The sequence below is a fragment of the Neopelma chrysocephalum genome, unplaced genomic scaffold, assembly GCF_003984885.1.
Source record: "Neopelma chrysocephalum unplaced genomic scaffold, ASM398488v2 Primary Assembly neopelma1_361, whole genome shotgun sequence".
Classification (NCBI taxonomy): Eukaryota; Metazoa; Chordata; class Aves; order Passeriformes; family Pipridae; genus Neopelma; species Neopelma chrysocephalum.
In genome coordinates, this window is record NW_020898025.1 from 1,341,985 (window position 1) to 1,362,648 (window position 20,664).

General features: G+C 50.9%; 1 protein-coding gene across 3 annotated transcripts in view; it reads right to left on the minus strand.

The window, feature by feature from the left end:
- Positions 1-1,447: 1,447 nt before the first annotated feature.
- Positions 1,448-20,664, minus strand: part of WASF2 (WAS protein family member 2) — a 32,161-nt gene continuing 12,944 nt past the window's right edge. The window contains exons 1-9 of one of the 3 annotated variants that reach the window (XM_027705968.1): positions 16,904-17,001; positions 16,452-16,605; positions 12,509-12,643; positions 11,858-12,011; positions 10,671-10,788; positions 9,763-9,893; positions 8,230-8,385; positions 5,943-6,463; positions 1,448-5,486 (exon numbers count right to left, since the gene is read on the minus strand). In XM_027705968.1, coding sequence (XP_027561769.1) covers positions 5,329-5,486; positions 5,943-6,463; positions 8,230-8,385; positions 9,763-9,893; positions 10,671-10,788; positions 11,858-12,011; positions 12,509-12,643; positions 16,452-16,581 — 1,503 coding nt within the window. In that variant the 5' untranslated portion in view covers positions 16,582-16,605; positions 16,904-17,001 and the 3' untranslated portion in view covers positions 1,448-5,328. Of the gene's footprint in view, positions 5,487-5,942; positions 6,464-8,229; positions 8,386-9,762; positions 9,894-10,670; positions 10,789-11,857; positions 12,012-12,508; positions 12,644-16,451; positions 16,606-16,903; positions 17,002-20,664 lie in introns of those variants that run through there. The other 2 variants (XM_027705967.1, XM_027705969.1) reach the window with 2 other exon arrangements.

The following is a 20,664-nucleotide window of genomic DNA, read 5'->3' on the forward strand; positions in this document are numbered from 1 at the left end:
GACTGCTCCTCCCGGCCTCGAGGCAGAGCCAAGAGCTGGGACACAGAGCTCCAGGGAGCGTGGAAGCCCCAGAGCTCCCTCCTTCCCCTGCCCTCCGCGCCCCAGCATGACTAAAGGCCTTGCTTGTTCAGGAGCTGGCAAGGCAAATTAATCTAATGAGGTTTTGCAGCCAGGGACTATTGTCAGCCAAGAAAGGCACAGCACTGCAGAGCGAGGCACCGGTGTCTCCAAAAGCCAAGGGAATTTGGCAGAGCAGAGCCCGCGGTAAAAGCAGGGACGAGGAGCAGCAGGGACGGAGCCTTTTGTTGCTCTTCAGCGACCGGGAAGAAAACGGAGCCACACGGAGCGAGGCCAGACGAGGCACCTGAGCTCGGGGCCAGGAGCCACCGCTGCCAGGCAGATTAACTGCACGAGGGACCTTGAGCTGCGAAATGGAGGCAAAAAGCCTCGGCAGCCCCCTCCCAGCCCAGCTGCAGCCACTCCGCTCTGCAAGATGGAGCCCAGGCTCATTTCCTAGGGCAGGGGAGCACCGGCGGGAGGCTCCTCCTGGATGGGGCTTCCTCGGTGCTGTCACCCTCAGACTCCCACCATGGATAACCCCCAACCCAGCCCGGCACAGGGAAGAGGTGTTTGTGCTGGTGGTGTTTGTGCTGCTGGTGTTTGCCAGACAGCTCGGGATGCGCTGGGTGTCCTCGGACACAGACAGCACTTCCATGGACACTGGGCTTCCCAAGGGACACCCAGCAGCCCCGTGTGACACACTAAGGACACAAGGGCAGGCACGGGTGGCTCGTGGCCCAGCACCTCTCAGTGCTCCCGGGAAAGAGACAAGTTGTCCAGAGAAGCTGCAGCTGCTCCATCCACAGAAGTGTCCAAGGCCAGCTTGGAAAGGACTTAGAGCAAACTGGGATAGTGGAAGGTGTCCCTGCCCATGGAATGGGATGAGCTTTAAGGACCCTTCCAGCCCAAATCATTCCATGATTCCAAGTCACACTCAAAGCCACTGCAGCCCCTGTGCTCACCCCCCACCCCAGTAACACACACAAGCACCAACTGGATAGAAAGGTTTTATCAAGTTTTAAAAAAGGATCAAAAAAATTATTACTTTTTTTTTTTATACATGTACATTACAAAATATTTGCAGTTGGGATCTTCATCCAGAGGTTACTGAGCTGATTATTAAAAACAACAAAACAAAGCAGCAGGAAAGCCTGGCTTATACAGCAACTGACAGGGAAAAGCACAGACAGACATTACATGGGAATACAGAAGGCAGGGAGTCTGCACTGGGATGTGCTGGGATGTACAGGTATGGACCTGGAGCTGGTTCCAATCCCCCACCACCCACTGCCTCCCTGCAGAGTCCGACCATCAGTGTTTATTTTGCAGGGGTAAAAAACAAACCAAATAAATCTACAGTATTTTGCTCACAAGGTTGGTTTTTTCCTTTTTTTTTTTTTTTAATCTTTTTTTCTTCTTTCTAAGCAGAGTTTCACTGCTGAAACTCCTTTGGTCTGAAGTGAGGAAGCCCCTGCACCCTGAGAGTATCCATCAAATGTCGCCCTTCTGACCCCCCCAGCCTGGCCGGGTCCAAGGAGGACACTTCCCCTCCCTCCTCTCCCACCTCATCTTCTGCTCAGCAATAAAACCCTAAGATACAAGTGGAATAATTACTCTTATAAATATATTTATATCATGTAGGAAAATAAGGCACTTCAGGAGGGGTTACAGCTCGTCTAATTCTATGACATTCTAATCAGGAAGAAAAATGGGTTAGTTTCTGAAATGAATTAAAATGTATGTTAATACAGTAATAAAAACATCGGATCCACTTCCCACTTCAAGGCTTTGTTTAAAAAGGAAGAGAAGAAAGCACCCCCCCCCTCCCCTCCCCGAAATCCAACAGCAATGAAACCTGACCCGGGGCAGCTGCATCTGCCCTGCCAGGCAGCTCCCCCCAGAGCCCCTCCAGGGCAGGGACTTCCAAAAGAAACATGTTAAATAAGTTCGTGGACTGAAAAAAAAAAAAAAAATATATATATATATATAACCCCCAATCTATCCTTTCCCCGAAACGCCACTCTGCACGATTCCTCAGCCATCTGGGAGCTCCGGGAGCCCCTTCCCTGGATCTGGTCTGGTGCTCTGGGTCTGATAAGGAGAGGAGAAGCAGTGAAGGTCACCGACTGCGGCGGAGGCTCCGGGCTGAGCCCGGGGAGCCGGGATGAGGCTTTCCCAGCGAGCGGGAAGGGGGGCGGCGGGGGAGAGGCTGCCGGGAGCAGCAGCCAAGCACTGCGGGCGAGGACACCGGGAGAATGTTTAACCAGGGAAGGGAAGGCGGTGGTGACCTGCCCCAACTTGCACACCCGGAGCAAAACGGCTCCCAGGATGGGCGAAATGGCTGCTCCGGCTCCAGCGGGATGAAATGGAAAGCGGGGGGGGGATCCTCGTGGGGAGGATGGGCTCTGGGCTTTGTGAGATGGTCTGAGGTTCGCCCCAGCCTCGCCTGGGAAGAGGGGAGGAAGGAGTAAGTGAGCACGACATGACGACAGCAATGGCAGTGCCCTCGGCCCTGCAGTTACAGCACAGCTGCTCTGTCTTGCAAAGGTTGTTTTTGGCACCTCTTCTCCTCCCCTACTGCTTCAAAAAATATTGAGCTTACTTGGTGGCCCAGCACTCTGTGATTTTGCAACTATGCTCAGAGATGGTCCCTTTACAGCAGCTGTTTCTCAGGGATCCCCACACAGGCTCATCCTGCTTGGCAACCAGACATTTAAAAGAAAAGCAGGAATCAAAGGAGATTTTAAAAAAACACAAACAATCAACCAACCTTTCCTACCTGTCCGCAACCCTGACCCTGCAGTTCTGATTCCCACCCTGGGATGGGATTTGGGAGCAGAGGGTGGTTGCAGCAGGCTTGCAGGGACAAGGCAGCGTCCTTCCCGCTGCCAGGAGGGCCAGAGGAGCCGCCTCCACCCAGGGCTGAGCCCTGACGCCCACACAGCAACATCCTTGTGCAACAGGCAGAGTGTGGGGGGCACCCCGAGGCACGGCCCTGCCTGACAGACCATCCACCCGGGGCACAGGGAATATGGCACTGTTCCGTACTTCAGGCGACAGGAGGACTCGCTCCCCTTCCCCAGCAGGGGCCAAGTCTAGTTAAGGCAATTTAAAATTAACCCAGGTTTGGCATTTGTGAGCTCCTCCTCCCCTGTGTGACACTGCTGTCAGCTCGGGTGAGCTCAGGGGTCTGTTTTTCCCAGGAACCCATCTCCGGGGGCGGTCGGAGGAGGAGGATGCTCCCAGAAAGAGCAGCAGAACAAGAGGCAGCGACCCTCTCCCCCCCCCCCCCCCCAGCTTGCAGCAATCATCCCTTTGCATTTCCAAGCCTCTCCACTGCACCACGGCTCACCGGCACTCCAGGGGTTTGTTCCCTCTTCCAGAACCTGGAACTAGTGCTGCTCAGATGTTCCCAGCCCATCGGGATGCCTCGCTGCCTACGCCCTCTGCATCCTGCCTGGCAGCTGAGCTGCAGACAAAACCTGACGGTGCAGCGATCCAGGGAATCTCGGGGGGTCTCACCGGATCCCAGCTCGATCCACACCCCGAATCCCACCCTCCAGGCTGTTGTCTGCTCTGGCCAGCATTAAAATGCACAGGCACACACACAAGAAATCAGTAAGAACTCGATGGCACAAGCTGAAGCCATCAATCAAACCCCAAGCACGCTGGAAGCCTCGGGCAGGGCCTGGTGTTCCAGGTATCAGCAACATCATTAAAGGAGGAGAACCAGGGAAGAGAGAACAGGCACAAGCTGGTGAAATACTTTAGGAAAGGCAAAAAGGTGGGAGAGCTGGTCTTAGTGGGACACGCACCCCACAACAGCTGGACCCATAACCTCCAAAAGGCTTTGGAATTGCTTTTTGCATGACCCTGACCGAGTCATGTCCAAATTAAAATACACACCGAGGGTATTTGGGTTAGATTTCTAAGATATGCTCATATTCTATGTACGGTAACATAAAACAGCAATAAAACTGAGGTCAGCTAGTTCAAATTCCCCATTTTCCCCTGCCAGTACTGGATCTGTAGTGAGCAGCCTGGGAATTAATTCGCAGGGTTAGTGAGGAGAAGAAACGTTCTCTTAAAATTAACTAATGAATTATAGTAGCAAAATTAGGGTAGGTTAGGTCTGATGTAACCGATGGGCAACTCAGTCCACACACATGATGTTTTTAGGCACACAAACTCCCCTCCCTAAGCGGAAGGGAGAAGAAGCAAAGGTAATACCAGCATTGAAGTCCCTGTGTTAAAAGTATGGTCATCCCACTAAAAAAAGCACCTCTCAAACCGCTCTGGCCAGGCCAAAGACCACCACAGTGCCTGGTGTTCAGAGAACCCCTCCCCACCCCATCTCCCTGCTCTAGGCACTGGATTTGGAATTTTTAAACACAATCTCAGCATGAATTGGAGAAATCAGCCCGGCGGGGTCTGGCCCCCGCTCGGAGCCAACCACAGATGTGTCTCAGTGGGGCAGTGGCTCTGCTTTCCCAAAAGTGGGAAGCTGAGCAATCATCCTGCCCTGGTTTTACATCCCTCTGTGCAAGTCTCCTCTTGGCAAAGCAGTCCAGGAGATCTGAGGAAGGTAAAGGCAGCTTTTAAAATAAAACAAGTCCCTCCTTACATTGCACCCAAGGCACTCCACGGTCCCGGAGTCGGGAAGCACACCCCACGCAGGGTGGTCTGGAATTAATACTCAGGGGTCAGAGGGAAAGGAATTGTGCACTAGTGCCAAAAACCTGATTATGTGACAGTGGGATGCAGCAGAGAACTGACATTTAAAGCCCATTTTCTTGCAGCACTACCAGTATTCACTGGAAAGGAAGAGCCATCAGATCAACTGTCTGCTGTTGCACTGAGAAAACCAGCTGAAAATGTCCTTCATCCAAAAGGCCACGCGGCCGCAACAGGATCATCCATCTTTACTTTAAAAATCCCTCAGGATGGAGGGTTTATATGTGCTCTGCCTGGTGGCATCGAGAATCTGGAGGTTTAGCTCTCTTTTAAATAAGCAACCGTTACACCCCCTCCAGCTAAATCCCAACGCCGCATCCTCAGTGTCCGTGAGGAGACCTTTTGGAAAGGCAGAGCACAAAGTCCTGCCAAAGCCGGAGGGGGAAGGGAGAGGGGAGATATGCTGCTGGTTGTCTGAAAACCCTTGGCACATCTTTGGTTACGGGATGGAAAAGGATGTGGTGGAAGGTTTGGCCACCTGATTCTGTAAGAAGTGAACCCAGGAGGGAGGGGGAGAAGGGGATGGGACCGTGCCTAATCCGACCACTCGTCCTCGTCGAACTCGGAAGAGTCGTCCTCGGAGTCGCTGTATTCCACAGCGATGCGGCGCGACAGGATCGTTGCCACGTCATTCCCTACAACGTCCCGCTTCTCCTGCTCCCTCTGCTCCTCTACTTTGCGCAGCTGGAAGCCTGTAGGGAAGAAGGGAAGGGAGGGGGATCATGCAAAGGCTTTGGTCGCACTGGAATCTCCCACGCAGCCTTGTCACAGTCCCCCGAGCAAGGCAGGCTGGGAGTATTGGGATAACACTGATGGTGAATGACAGCCAGGACAGGCTGGGTGGGGAGGTGGAATGGGAAGCAAATCCTTTCTGTGCTGCTCCAGGGGGTAACACCACTGCTGCAAATCCACAACAAATGGGGACCACCCCAATTCCAGCATTGCCATTCCAAAGGTGCAGGGTGAGGGAATAAAACCCAGCGAGGTGCTCGTGAGGGTGGGCAGACAAGGAGGGACCCCAAGGGACAGGTCTTGAGCACCAGGGCAGTCACACAGCTTACATGAGACAGCTCCCAAATGCTCCCACTGGGAAACTGTGGGGTTTTCCAGAGCCAAAGGAGAACGCTGGTATGGAAACAGAACCTCACCTTGCCGAATAGCCGACAGCAGATCACTCCTGGCATCGCTAACCGCGGGCAAGGACGACTTGGGCTTGGAGGCGGAGGTGTCGGAGGGTGGAGGAGGGGGTGGGGGGCCATCCAGGCCCCCAGAAACCAGTGGAGGTGGGCCAGGAGGTGGTGGGGGTGGAGGGGGGGGCGGTGCACTCCCACTGCCCGTCTGAGGCAGCGGAGGTGGGAGCACACTGGAATAGTCGACTGCTGGAGGGGGTGGGGGGGGTGGAGGGGCAGCAAACTCGGGGTGAGGGGGGAAAGAAGGGGGTGAGGGTGGTGGGGGGGTTCCCGGGGAGGGGAAGCCCATGGCAGGTGGTGGAGGAGGGGGGTTTCCCATCAGTGGTGGTGGTGGAGGAGGAGCCGGAGGGGGAGCAAAGCCCGGCCTGGCTGCCGAGGGGGATCCGATCGGAGGAGCTGGTGGTGGGTGGCTTGGGCTGACCAGGCTGGACCGTTTGGTCCCTCCAGAACCAGAACCTCTTTGGTTGTCTACAGGATAGCTGTGGCAATGGAAGGAGAGAGAAAGAAACAAGGAATTAGCTGCGAGGCCAGATCAGACTGTACAGTCTCAATGTTAATGCAAATCATGTGTGTTCGCTGCAGTCCAGACCAAAAAAAATCCAAGTTCCAGCTTTAACTGGTGTTTCCATGAGACCTCAACTCCTTGGTTTTAGTTCCCTCGCAGTGTTTCTTTTGGCCTTCACCTCCAGAACAAAGGAAAGCTGCTAGGGACGGGCAGGAATGCTATCCCTCCATCCCATCTCCCAGGCTGACAAGAACACCCGCCACCTCACCTCTCTGAGCTCAGAGCAGCCTCCTGGCTCCAGAGCTCCTGCAGCAAAACACCCCTCCTCACCGAGGTCAGGCTCGTGACACGCCAGGCAGGGATGTCTGCCGTGATAAATTGCACGAGGAGGGGTGGGGGAGCCAGGAAAGCATATGCTCTGAACACCTGCTAGGAACAGATCTCCTCACCGGATTCCACGGCTCGGAGCTGGGGCACAGCAGCCATGGCTCACAGCTCGCCATGGGGAGCGAAGGGGAAGGCATGGAAACCCTGTGCTGCTGATGCATGAGTGACTGAATCTCCCATGATGGAGGCTGTGTTCATACCAGAAAATTCTACATGTAAGGCAAGCCCCGAACTGACACCTCCTCCCATGGCGAGACAGAGAAATAAGGTACATTTGGCACAAAAATGTCACAATTTCTAACAGTGCTGATCCAAAACAGACTCCTGGAGATCAAACCAAGCACCCAGGGTTCATTATAAAAACAACCACCAAAACAAAACCAGAGAGGGGAGATCTGTGTGGCTGGGCAGAGATCTAAGCAACCGCATAAGGCAGCGTGAGCTTCATCTGAGAGCTCGTGTCTGCTCTGCCCGAGAGGCACAGGCTGCAGAGAGCAGTGCTGGGTATCTCTGACACATCAGAAGAGCCTTTGCTGCAGCACTGCTGCCTTTGGATAAGATGGAGACAAGCCAAGCAGCCCTGTCTATCAGACAGACTTGCTCTTGTTACTCTTGACTCGGTTTTACTGTCTTTAAAACAAAAAGTCTACTCTTGTTTCACCCTTTGTGTCTTGAGCCACTGCTGGACCGTAACTCTCATCTCTAGAGGTGCCTGGGAGTCACCATTTCATTCAATCCAAAGTAAATGACCTGAACTTGCACCCAAGTCCCTGGGAAGGAGGCAGCTGCTGTGCTCAAGTCCTTGAAATTCAACTACATCTACACCTCCAGTGCTCACGTAGTGCGCTTCCCAAAGATCAGGGGGCAAACAGTAAAAAAAAGAAGTGAAAGAAGCTGTTCTTTGCAAAGCTCAGTCGTGGAATATCCTGAGCTGAAAGGGACCCACAAGGATCATCCAGTCCAACTCCTGGCCCTGCACAGGACACCCCAACAATGCCACCATGTGCCTGAGAGCATTGTCCAAATGGAACACGAGTCCACTCTCTGGAACAACTGCATTGGAAAACCCAGGCAATGGAGCCAAACCATTCACTGGGACCCTGCTGTGGAATAAATCCGCCCTTAGTTCTCCCCTTCCACCCGGGAACGATGACAGTGGCTGGGATTCATGGAGAGCTGTGCTGCCTGCGCCTCTGCCCCTGCCTGCAGTTGCACTTCCCCTCCAGACAGGAGCATTCTGGTTCCCATACAACACCCATCAGGAAGTTCTGCTGAACTATCTCAGCCCGTCTCATGTCATCCTTTTACACCACCTACTACTCCTTGGTGACAGAAGGGATCCCGTAGGCTTACCTAAATTCCACCGGGGGTGGAGGCAGGCTGTCATCTGGGAATGAAGGAGGTGGTGGCACAATGGAGTCAGTCTGCGGCGGTGGCGGGTAGCAGTTCCCATCCATGCTCTCGTTGGAGCCGATGCTGCCGTTCTGATACACCATGTTGGAGGGGTACCTGGGCCAAAGCAGGATGAGCAGGTTATTTAATGAGCTCAAGGCAATGTCTAAAGCTTGTTTTTCCTCTGAGAGTTGCCCAGAGAAGCTGTGGCTGCCCCATTCCTGGAGGTGTCCAAGGCCAGGTTGGACAGGGCTTGGAGCAACCTGGGATAGTGGAAGGTGTCCCTGCCCATGGCAGGGGGTGGAACTTAATCCTTAACGTCCTTTCCAACCCAAACCATTCCAGGATTCTATAACATTTAAAAAACCCCTCTACTTCTCAAAGATTCCTGCATAAAGAACCACATACACCTGTATTAGTTTGCTCTGCATAATTCTTTGGCTAAAATTTGCCCAGATGGTCCCCTGTTTGTTTATTGCTGCCACACACCAGAACAGCACTGGTATACATTTTAATAAACAAGGAAACATCTAAATAAACAGATTTTCCTCAACATTTCATTCTGTGAAAACACTTAGGAGTGTTTTGACCAACTTGGACTTAAAGAACTTGCAGTTACACTGAGTATCATCAGTGGCAAAAGCAGAGGAGGTACTCAAAGATGCCAAAAAATAAGGTTGAGAACAGAATATCAAAAAGGACCCCAGAAACAGTGATGCCTATCCAAAGCTGGAATACTACTGAAGGAAGAGACTCTCAGTGAGCTCATTTCACTGTGGGGTGGTAGAACCACCCCATCTTCGGGGGACCTGGACCCTGAGTGAATTCAAACACACACACACACACACACACACACAAAAAAAAAAGAGAGGAGCAAGAAAATGGTGCTGTTGTGCTGCTCAATTCCCCTGCTAGAAACCAAACCTGCTCTCCTATTAAACTAAAGGCAAGTTTTATTTTTAGCTGGAGAGTGTGATTTAAAGAGAGATTTTTTTTTCTTATATGAAAGGAAGCTGCAAGGGAGAAGAGCATTGTGGGGAATTCGGTCTGCTTCCAGCCTTGCTGGTGTCAAAAGTTAAATGAATTCCCAAGCCAGAAGTGCTAAAGAGAGATCTGTAGCTTGAAATACTTGGATGGGGACGGCCCCCGCTCCAACTTTGGGGTGTGAAGAGCCATTTGTGAAATGTAACAAAGCAATCCCACAATGCCACCGAGATCCCACCCTCGGCTGGGTGCGAGGGGAGGGCATCGCCGTGGGGCAGAGCCAAAGCTCCTGACACCTCCATGCCCACAGGCAGCTGGGAGCAGCCTCGCTGCTCCTGCCACCTTGTTCGAACCGTGGAGCTCCCTGATTTATTTGGCAAATTTTAAATCAGCAGACGGATTTACTTTGGAGAATGTGATTAGTGGCGGTATCGATCCGCGCCGCGGATCCGGAGGAGCTGCAGAGCAGGGTGAACTGCATCCCAATCAAGCAGCCCCAGACTTGCTTACCCAGCAGGACCGTGTTTGTCCTTTGACTCGACAAATTCTTGTCCCATTTTCAGCTTCTCCCACTCTTCTTTCCGGGTCTTGATTTTCCGTGGATTCACATTTCCTCTGTTCGGATTCTCCTTTTTCTCTTTCTAAGGGTGGAAGAATCGAACACAAGTTTTATTTTGCTTTAAATTCACTGGGCATGGGGAGGGACAGGACAGACCTGTGGCATCTAAAAGAAGACACATTCTCAAAGAGGATTTTCAGTTTCCTTTCCCGATTGCTGCATGCTCCAGAGATCTCCCATACAGAAAATATGGAGCACAGATAACACAAAAAATACCAGACAACACCAGATCTCCCAGTGCAGCCCAGACATGATTCCATCATTACGCCCTGGCACAACCACCTTGAGGGCAGTGAAAGCTCAGTTTCCCACATCAATTCAGACTTTGGCCTCTGTGTCAAGAATTCCAAATCTCACCATCATCCTGATGGTGTTTAGTGTTTTGGGGTGCAAGATGGACACCTGCCCACAAAGAATTGGGCTTTATCCTCACTCTTCATTCTAACACACCTTAAATCTCCCCTTTCTTATTTCAATTGAAAAAATCATGATCTGTTTTGATATTTAATACTCCAGTTGCTCAGAAGCTAAAAAAAGTATGTTAAAACTACATCTTTCATGGTATAATTTAACATTAAGGCCCAAAGATGATGGCATTTGGAAAAACCAATTAAGGGTATCTTTATTTTCTTTGTTTAATTAACAAGGATGAGGGTAAATCAGGTAAAAACTTCACCGAATTGATCCCTGAAGAGTTTAAAAGTGCAAACCTGAATTTTGGATGGCAACTATGGAGTCCAAGATTTATTAACACTTTCCACCTCCTATTCCTCCCTGCCAATGACTCCCAGTTCCTCACCCTATGTTTCCTCTTCTCCTTCATGATATCCTTGGTGTCCTGAAGCATTTTCTCTTTCCAGAGGTCGAAGAAATATGAAGGATCCGTGTAGAATTTAAGCGCCTCTTTGCCATCATCCCTGGAACGGGGAGGGGAAAACAACACATTGGAAAGGATCAAGTCACACATCTGAAGCCCAAAGAAAACACCAGCCACAACCTCAGATGACAGTTTAAAAGTGCAGTGAGATGGTCAAATGGGCTGGTCTTGCCTCTGTCACTTCAGACTGGAAGAGACCCCCAGCCTTCCTCATCCCGGCCTCTCCCACTTCCCATCCCTTCTGCCCTTACACAGACCCTCCATTACTGAGCACCCAAAGAGCTCCACTGCTCTGAACAATCACCAAGAGAGCAGCAGGTCTCTCACTTCAACTCCCTCTTGTTTGTGTTGTGGTTTTGGTGTGAAAAAACCCTCCTTCTCCAGCTCAGGAACCCTAAATCAGACCAGGAACGTCCTTGAGGCTCCCGAGCGAGCGCACACACACACACACACACACACACACTCCCTCTCCTCCCACTTTGCAGTGCAGCCGCGTCTGGCAGGAGACAGCTGCCTCCAGCTATCTGTAATTACTTTTTACCTGTTCAAAAGATATTTATGGATGTGGGATAAGTCTCTGGATTCTGACCCCCTTTCCTTCTACTCCCCACAAGATGAAATCGGAGCGGGGCTGCTCAGAGCTGGTCCCATCAGACGTCTCAGACCCGGCGCTGGAGGCCACGGGAAGCGTCTCCAGGAGGCTGCTGCGCCCACCTGGGTGAGAGCCACTTCCAAGGGAACGCTCTGCACTGCAGCTCTTTGGAAAAGAGCCACGGGGCCACGGAGAAGCACAAGAAAAATGCCTCCTCTGCAGCATGCCCAGCGTGGTTCTGCAGTGCCAGCCAAGCCTTGCCCCAGGGCAGTCACAAAAGCAACAGCAGGGAACCAAAGAGATCATTTTCTAGCTGCATCCATTTGTACGACCCCAAAAGAGAAGTTTTATGTAATCCAGAGGATGGAGATTTCCTGGTGGATCTCAGTTTAGTAACTCAATATCCCATTGGAAATGGTCACTTCAACACAGCATGGGATGGGAAAGGACCTCCCCAGCAGGGTTGGGAAGAAGAGGATCTCCTCTGCAAGGTAACAGGAAGGTATTGCAGCCATACCTGTAAGGTGAGAGGATGTTGAGAGGTGGAGGAGTATTGCAGGCCCTGTAGGTTTCGAGGACAGGCACAGGGAGAGAATCTCTGTCAAAGAGCTTCTGGTCCTGAGTGGTGGAGCTTTTGAAGGCCTTTCTGGTGTTAATGCCTTGCAGGGAGACTGTAAGGAAGAGGAGAGAGCAAGTGAAGAGCAGCTTGACCCAGGCCAATGACACTGAAGACCAAGCAGCAAACATCTGATTTCACTTGGAGTTCTTGGCATGCTTCGCACTTCTTAAGGTCAGGTTCCTTTTCCCACAGGTCCCCTGGGAAACCCATCAAATCTCAGAGTGTGCCGTGCCAAGATCCGCTGCTGTATCGACACAGCTCTCTCGAGAGGTTTGGAACCTCTGTGACCAAGCTCAGGCCGCTCAGTCACTGCTATCCAGCTGCTGGAAAGCGAGTTCCCACATGGAGACTCACCAATGAGCAAACCTAGACCTGGCCAAAAAGGCTGTGTCCACCTGAGGGGAGGAAACAGCCCCCTTTTGTGAGGGAAGGAAACAGTCCCTCTGAGCTCCAGAGAAAACATTCCAGCCCCCAGGGCAGCGTCACACTGGTTTTATGGCACTGGGCCCACCCTGCTGACTCAACAAGAACCCCTGTGCACCTCATTACCTTCTTCCTCTTTGGGGTCCAGCTGAGTGACTTTGACTTGCAAGCGGTCAACCCTCTCGACCAGAACGCTCACCCGAGAGGCAAAGGTGTTGGCTTGAGTAAACAACTCTCCAAATATGTCTTCTGCAGATTTACCTGGAATATTAAAGTGTCCACGTCACCCCTGTGAGCCACACCAGACCATACCCAGTCTCCCAGCTTGTTTTCTTGAAGAAAGAAGAAAGGAAGAAAGAACCAACCGTGCTTCTTTTCAAGTTTGTCAGGGTTGAGTTTAACATCCAGGAAGAAAACGCTTTGTTCCACCAAAACCTGACATTTCCAAGGGATCTTCAAGCAATAAGGAAACAATTGAGACATACTTTAAAGTCTATTAAAGTAAAGAACTAAAGAGGGCTGACAACACTACACTGGTCTGAGTCTGGATGGGTCTGAGGGTCCTTTAAGATTCTCTGCCGTTCTGTTTATTAGACAAGGAAATACAGTTAGATTTTTATTGCTCTGGAGAATCTCAAAGGCTCCCAGTCTCCAGCAGACCTGCCTCCAGGGGAACTGGCACATATTTACAAGCTCAAAGCACTCTGGAAGCAGAGAGCAGACCCAGTCCTTGATCCCAAAGCTGGAGCTGTAACCACAGCCAAAAGCACTGACCCTGTTGTTCCTTCAGGTGGCAGTGTCTGAAAAATTGATGCGTTCACGTTGATTCTAAATCAAAACCAAAGGGGAACTTCTCAATCAGGGACCATTCTCTCTGGAACAGCTTGGATTGCCCAGTGGGCTGCTATGACAAACACCATCCATTGTTTGGGCTGGGAGTTTGGATCAGGAACTCGCTGCACCACTTACAGGCGTCACAAAAAGATGTCCCTGTTTAAAAGGGAGGTTAAAAATCTACAGACGCGACGAGGGATGGCCACAGGTAGACAGAGGTGAGAGAGCTGGAAGAAAACCAAGCACTTCCAAAGAGTCCTGTCTTTTTGTTCTGCTCCCAGGCACAACCCAAGCCAGGGAGCCCCAACCACGCTGAGGACAGGCTTGGCACCGACAGCAGACATGGGCCCGTGGCGTTCCCACTGATGGGAAACATTTCCAGCCACGGCTGCTGAGTACAAGGCTGCTCCCAATAAGCAGCCTGGTTTTGAAGTGCATCATCATCTGGTCAACAGTTTGCTCTGGAATCTGTTACTCCCAAAGATCCTCGCCGACATTCAGGAGAGGATAACCAGTTGGAAGTCTAACTTTGGAAAATGCGGTTGTCTGCAGAGTCCCATCAGAGAGATGAGCGCCCCTTGCACAAGGCAAGGCGAGGGCATCCCCCAAAGCCCAGTTGCACAAACACTCCCAGCTATCTAACCCAACATATCAGCTCTGTTCCTGCTCCCAGGGCTCCTTGTTCCTGCTCCCAGGAGATCTCCTTACACTGCCAAGCACGGGGAACCAGCCAGGTTAAAATTCAACCTCCTCCACCCCTTTTGGTGGCAATGCCAAGCTCCAAGTGTTTGTAGAAAGCAAATGCTGGAGGTTAACTTCAACTGACCTCTTCCTTCCACCCTCCCAGACAGTACAGACTCCACAGATGAGCCATTAACAAGCCCAAGCAGCTTTCCCCAAACTGGTGAGAAGGATTTTATTTCTGGAGACCCAAGGGCCAGGTAGCTCTTGCCCTCTCCGTGTTCAACATCAGCACAGACCAGCTCTCCTATTTGACCAAAGACAGTCCAAATTTATCTGTGGGAAAATCTGAAACCTTCCAGCAACAGCTCAAAAAAAGAAAAGTTGTAATTCGGTTTCTACTTTCATGAGAAGTGAAAATACTTTCTGAATTTCACAAGGAACTGCAAAAAAGCACTCAGGGGGGAAAAAATGAAGTCCTTGGTTTGCAAAGTGTTTTTCAAGTGTAAAATAATATATAACAGCATTTTATATACTGGTCTTGACCCCGGAGGGAGAAGAAGGGATGGTCTGTGTTCCCTCGCCTGTGTAAGTGCACCTGGAGTTATCAGCCAGCACCTCACACGCCGGCTGTGCTTCATGCACACTTTTAGATGGGGCAAGACAGAGATTAATTTTTTAGTTTAGTTACTTTGACTGCAAAAGCGCAGCTTACAATCAGAATTATCTTTGTCATGCACTGGCAGGAAGACAGACGGCATGATTTAATAGGTCCTTCCATCTTTAGCTTGTGGATTCTATAAAATCACACAAAAACGCGCAGTCGACTTATACAAAGTGCTCCCAGCTGCGATAGTAACGAAGGGTAAACTCACTGGAATATGAAAGTTTGACAAGATTTATGTTTGCATCTTTGTAAAGAGACTGTGGTGCACCAGGCATGGCTGATTATTCACTTGACAGGGCTGTCACAGCCTACTGAACCCGCTCTGCGTTCCTGTAACAGTCAAGGTACAAGGAAAGAGTGGGTTTGTTTTTTGGAAGAGAGAGGAAAGGGTGGGGGGCAGCAGTTTGGGCATTTGGGTGCAAATGCAGGCTAAATATTGCTTTATTTAAACTACTGCTGACCCTGGGGAAGCGGATGGTGCTCAGCATTTCCTCCCCACCTGCCTCGCTCCCCCCTCACACCGAGTGCCAGCAGGAGCCACCTCTCCCACTGTTTCTCCTCCAGGTACCAGCTCCCACCTCCTCCCCACATCCCAGCTCCCAGGGTACCTTCCCGAGGGAGAAACCAGGCTGCAATTTGGCTCCCAGCACTTCAGAAGCAGAGAAGCTTTGAATATCTGAGCTGTGCAAAGGTCTAAACCTGCAGGATCTGGGCAGGGCTCTGTCACACTAACCCACGGAGTGTCTCTGGACTGGGATAAGCTTTCCCTGCAGCTGGGATTTGCACAGCTTTACTGCCTCCTTCCTCACCATTTCACATGCACGAGATGGATTTTACTCACACTCCACAACCATCTTGGCTACCAGACCTAACAAATGAACACCAAGGGCCAGTTGAACACGAGCACAGAGCCTGGTCTCGCCTGTGCAGTGACATTTCTCCAACCCAACAGAATGTGACACAGACTGGCAGCAAACACGGGCCCAGATTTCAGTGACAGCCATGGTTTGCACTGCTGGAAAGAGGCTGCACCCAAACTTTCCCTGCCACATGGCGGAAAACAAGGGGCCTGCTTTGCAGAGCAAGCAGAAGGGCTTGCAAACACCACGGAGAAGCTAAACAATAGATTAATTTGATTATCAAAGTCTCGCTTCAAGGACAAAGGTGGTTAATCAGAACCCAGAGCATTTCAACAGAGTACAGAGTCATCCCGGAGAGACCACAATTAACTCTTCATTTTTCCTAGGGCATGTAGGCCCGTGTTTTCCCTCCAGCTTTTCCAAGGCTATGGGTCAGCCCACTGGAGAGCTGAGCCAGGCATTGCTCCAGCTCCTGCTGTCATTTCAGAGCAGCCCCAAGCCCCCGATGCTCCAGAGGCACCGCTTGGCTCAGATGGGTCTTTGGGTCTCACAACACAACAAACAGCAGCAGGGGCAAACAGGAGCTTCTGTGTGGGGGCTTTAATTATCTTTCATTATAAATAAGACTACTGACATGGTGCAGATTCAACAGAGTCAAGCTCCATTTAGTAGCTCGTGCAATTACAGGCACATTCTCTGACACAAGATCCCGGCTGCTCCGAGAGCCTCCCATTTTACAAGCCTGAGTTGTGCTCCATCCTTCCATCTGCAGTTTCACTGCAGCCTCTCTCTCTCACACAACACACACACACACATCCACACACACCCCCCTCCCCATTTTCTCCTAGATAGGAAGGCAGTGGGACCGGGGATATGAAATTAGCATCGGATTTCTTTAGGAAAACATTTTAGCATTACCCAGGGAAGGCAGATGGGGGAGAAATAGGAACACGAGAGTAGAAAGGGAGCTAAATAAAGAGCAGTAGCGACTCCTGAGGGCAACGCGCAGGCTCGCCATGGTACTCACTCAGGCTGCCCAGCTGTCGAATGACATTTGCCAGGGTGATGTTGGTCACGCATTCCAGCTCGCTCCGAACGCTAGGCAACGTCTGACGGCACAGGTGCCTTGGCTCAATGTTCCTCGTTACTAACGGCATGGTGGACCTGCTTCAGGCACTGTTCTGAAAGATGAAAAACAACCCAAAAAAGAAACAGGAAAGGATTACTCAACCGCAAATTCCAGGCACACCAGAGCCATGGTGTTCGTTTTTCCTGCTCTCGAATGGCTTTATTTATAAGCCTTCGCTGCCCCCCCCCCGCCTTGCTCCCCACCCTGAGAAAACTGGTTCATCAGAAATAAAGATCCTGCTGTTCTCTCACTTGCAGTGACAGCAGAGCCCCACCAGCTCAGGTACAGAGGCAGAGATGGAGAACTCCACATCTTCGCCCACACGCAGCCCTTGTTCCTTCCCTTCCTACCCATCCGTGGTCTCCTTCCTCCCGCGCTCACGCGCAGCCTCCTGCGTGACTCTTACGAGCTCTTCTTCACAAACATTTCAAACTTGCAATCAATAGTTGCTTAAACCGAGGAGATGGAGACGGGAGATGTTATAAAAAAAAAAAAAAAAAAGAAAAAAAAAAGGAAAAGGAAAAAAAAAAAAAGGAACAGAACAGCTTCTCCCAGTACACCAAAGCACACGCGGTGCCTCCCTCCTGGAGCAGCAGACAGGGCTCTCCTGGAACAACAGGAAGCGCTTGCAGCTGACCAGGAAACTTTCTGGTGACTGTTCCTTATCCTGCAGGCTGCACCCCTCTTCCCTTGGGAAATCCCCCGGGGATGAGGTTTACACTGGACCATTGTTTTCGTGCTAGAGCAGCTTAAGGCTGAGGGAGCTCTACTCAGGATGCAGGACTGGAGCGCGCTCAGAGAGAAGTCAAGATTGATTGTACAACAGGCAGGACAAACTTCCAGTTCTTTAAAAAAAAAAAAAAAAGGAATAAAAAAACCTGAAGAAAACGGAGCGTCCGGAAGTTACGCTTTGGACAGAAAATGCTTTTATGTGCAGGTCAGTGCCTTGAACTCACAAAAATCTCCTTTGCTAACAGGTCCAACAAAGCAACAAACAGCTCCCTCCTGGATCATCCAGCTCCAAGAGAGAGGAGGAATCCTGGGTGACCAGCTCACTACAAGGAGCATGAGACATGCCTGAAATCTTTAGGACTAAGTGAAAGCAAATACATCCCAACTTCTTGATTAATTTAGAAGGGGAAAGAATCACTTTTCTAGGTCAGCTGAGGAACAACCCAAGAGAAGCAGGCAGCTCCCATGTGATAGGCATGCGGATCTGCTCGGGCTGGGTGTAAAAATAAAACAGGAAGCGAACAGCTTGGGGAACATGGCTTCCTGTCACCACCAGCAAAAACCCAAGAACCAGAAAAAATCAGCTGTTTGCTCTTGACTTTGAGCCACCCTTTGATAGTCTCTGTGGCAGCTGGCAGCTTATCTTTGAGGTCCAGGAGTCCTTCCTGGATGCTTTTCTATCAGGGTGTTAAGAGGAAGAAGTGGGCATTATCCCTCCTAATTACCTCACCAGCCAGATTTTGAATTGCTAAATTTGACCCATTAAGGCAGAGGAGTTCAAGAGCCGCAGCACCCGGCGCTGGGATATCTCCCAGACAAGCAGATGCAGGTTGCTGCCATTTTGCAATGTCTCTACACGAGGGATTTCACAGAATCAGAGAATCACAGGATGGTTTGGGTTGGAAGGGACCTTAGAGATCATCTCGTTCCAACCCCCTGGGCAGGGGCACCTTCCACCAGAACAGGCTGCACAGAAAAGGGTCTCCAAAACCAGACAGTGCATAGAACAGGGAGATCTGCATCCAAATAAATAAAAGCAAGACCCTCTGAGGATCAAGTCCACGTTGTTCTTCACCGTGTCCAAGCACTGCCACAGCCACCAGGATATTTAAAGAACAGGGTGAACTAAGGAAGGGCTCTGACCTTCGCTTCCCAACACCCTGTGTTTTATCGATTCCAGCCCAAGCCCTACAATCTTTTGTCAGCTTTAGTGCTTCATGCCAGACAAACTTTCCCAGCTCCCCCCAGACTGCAGTCTGCACCAAGAAGCAGCTCTCATAAACAAGGCAGCATTTGCAGGCTGCCTGCATCCAGCTTTTCTCCCCCGTGCTTCCCCAGGGCTCGGCCAGGGAGCACACGCGGTGGGATCTGCAGAGCTGGAGTGGACAGCCTGGCTGGAAACCTTCAAAGGTGTAGGACAGACAGAAGGAAAACAGCAAGAGGAAAAATAAGCCTGGAAGTGGGGGGTGAGATGTGAGCACACTGTATAAAGAGACAAAAAAAGCCCCCTGAAGATGATGGGTAACGTGGTCGGATAGACACAGGTAGCACTGATCCCTGCAAGGATGGGGAAAACAGGGTAGAAAAAGGAGCAGTGCCCCAAATACCCACAAAAAAAAGGCTCAGAATACGTTGCCTATGTACAGCCACCCCAAAAGTGTTTGCCTTCAAAGCATGCTTTGAAACTAAAAGCAAGGAGTATTGGGGAAAATTGCTGTTTTTAAACGAAAAACAATGGTAGAGCACCCGCACAGCACCAGTCTGCACTGGTGCAAGACAGCAGAGATAAGGGCTAAGAAAAACACTCCCTTCATAGCCCAGCTCATCCTGCCAGCCACCCCCACCCTCTGGGCACAGCCACACTCCACTGCAGAACTGAGAGTTTCGCCCTCGTGATCTCCATGACAGCCTCCAACAGCCTCCTCGGGCTTCCCAAGGCCACGGGGACAGCCCTGCTGCCCCTAAAACCAGCCAGGATCCAGCAAACTACGGGATTAACCCTGTGGAGCACTGGAGAGGAGCAAGGCAAGGAGGGGGCAGGATGGGCTGTGGACAACCACCCTGCTCTTCCAGCAGCTTCTGGGGGTAAGAGGCGTTTTAAAGCAAAAACTCCCCTCCCCTGAGCAGGACAAGGAGCTTCGAGGTTTTAGGAAGGAAATCTGGGACCCACAGGAGCAAAAAGAGCAGTCGATGCCCCCCACAAGAACGCTGCTAGACCTTGTTTTTCCCCGGAGTGTTCGGAGGGTAGGGACAGAGATAACAGCTAATGGGCCCCTGTAAAACCTTCATGCCTCCTGAGTAGGTGGGACAAAGATTAATAGCGTGGATTGGAAAATAAGTGGTGTATTTCGAAAGCAGGAGTCAGGTAGGGCAGAAAACCAGGTGTGGAAAAGCACAAGGTGTGAGAGCAGAGGGGGAAGGAGGAAGAGGAAGCAAAACACTGGAGCCCAGCGCAAGGCATGAACTGGGGGCAGGGAGGAGACACAGTAAATGAAAGAAGGGACAGAGCTAAAAGAGCTTTCCGGGAGGCTCCTGCTTTTATTCTTTAAGAGAGTCATTAAGGAGCCGATTGACAGCACAGTGCCAGGCACGGGCCATCCAGAAGCGCTTCACTTTCTGTGCTCAGGGCATGACAGCACAGCAGAATTCCACCCCGGCTGGCCAGCCTGGTCATCAGGCATTAGTCACTGTCACACAACCACCGCACACCATATATTATAACTAAATCCAACCATTCACATGCAACTTAAATGAATTGCAAGGCTGAAAATCCTTATCTTTGGGGCAAAGATAAGCGTTTCCATTTGCTTATGAACGCTGGAGATTAGATTTGTTTCAGGAGTAGAGTTTTGGGGTGTGGACACTGTTTTTAAGAAGCTGCAAGAACGACACGGGCACAGAGGACCAGCCTTGATCATAGAGGAATGGGAGAGTAGACCAAGTATGTTAAAAGTAAAGGGAAACTGCGTCTAGAAACAGAAAACTGTCTGCAACAGATTCCTGATGAATATGGAAAACTAAGGAAGTCTTCAAATTGCAACACGGTGCGAGGCAAGAAGTTCAGTGATCTCTGCTGGCTGGGAGAGCCTAAGGAAAATCCACAAACCCTGCATCAATGATGTTCAAAAGACTCATCCTTCCAACCACTGTGCTTCACACCTTCTTAGAAACAAGGCTTCTGTCACACTAACAAATTATTTTCCTCTCCCACTTGAACCAGACCCTTCCTACTTGCTCCCAAGCATTTCCTCTGAAGCCTCCAAGTCACGACTTGAACCACAGAAGGCTCCAAGCCCTGTTGTGATGGCAATGACTAAACGCCAAACCCTCCGAAAAGCCCGGCTTCGCCCCGCAGCTCCATTCCCCACCTCAAGCCGGC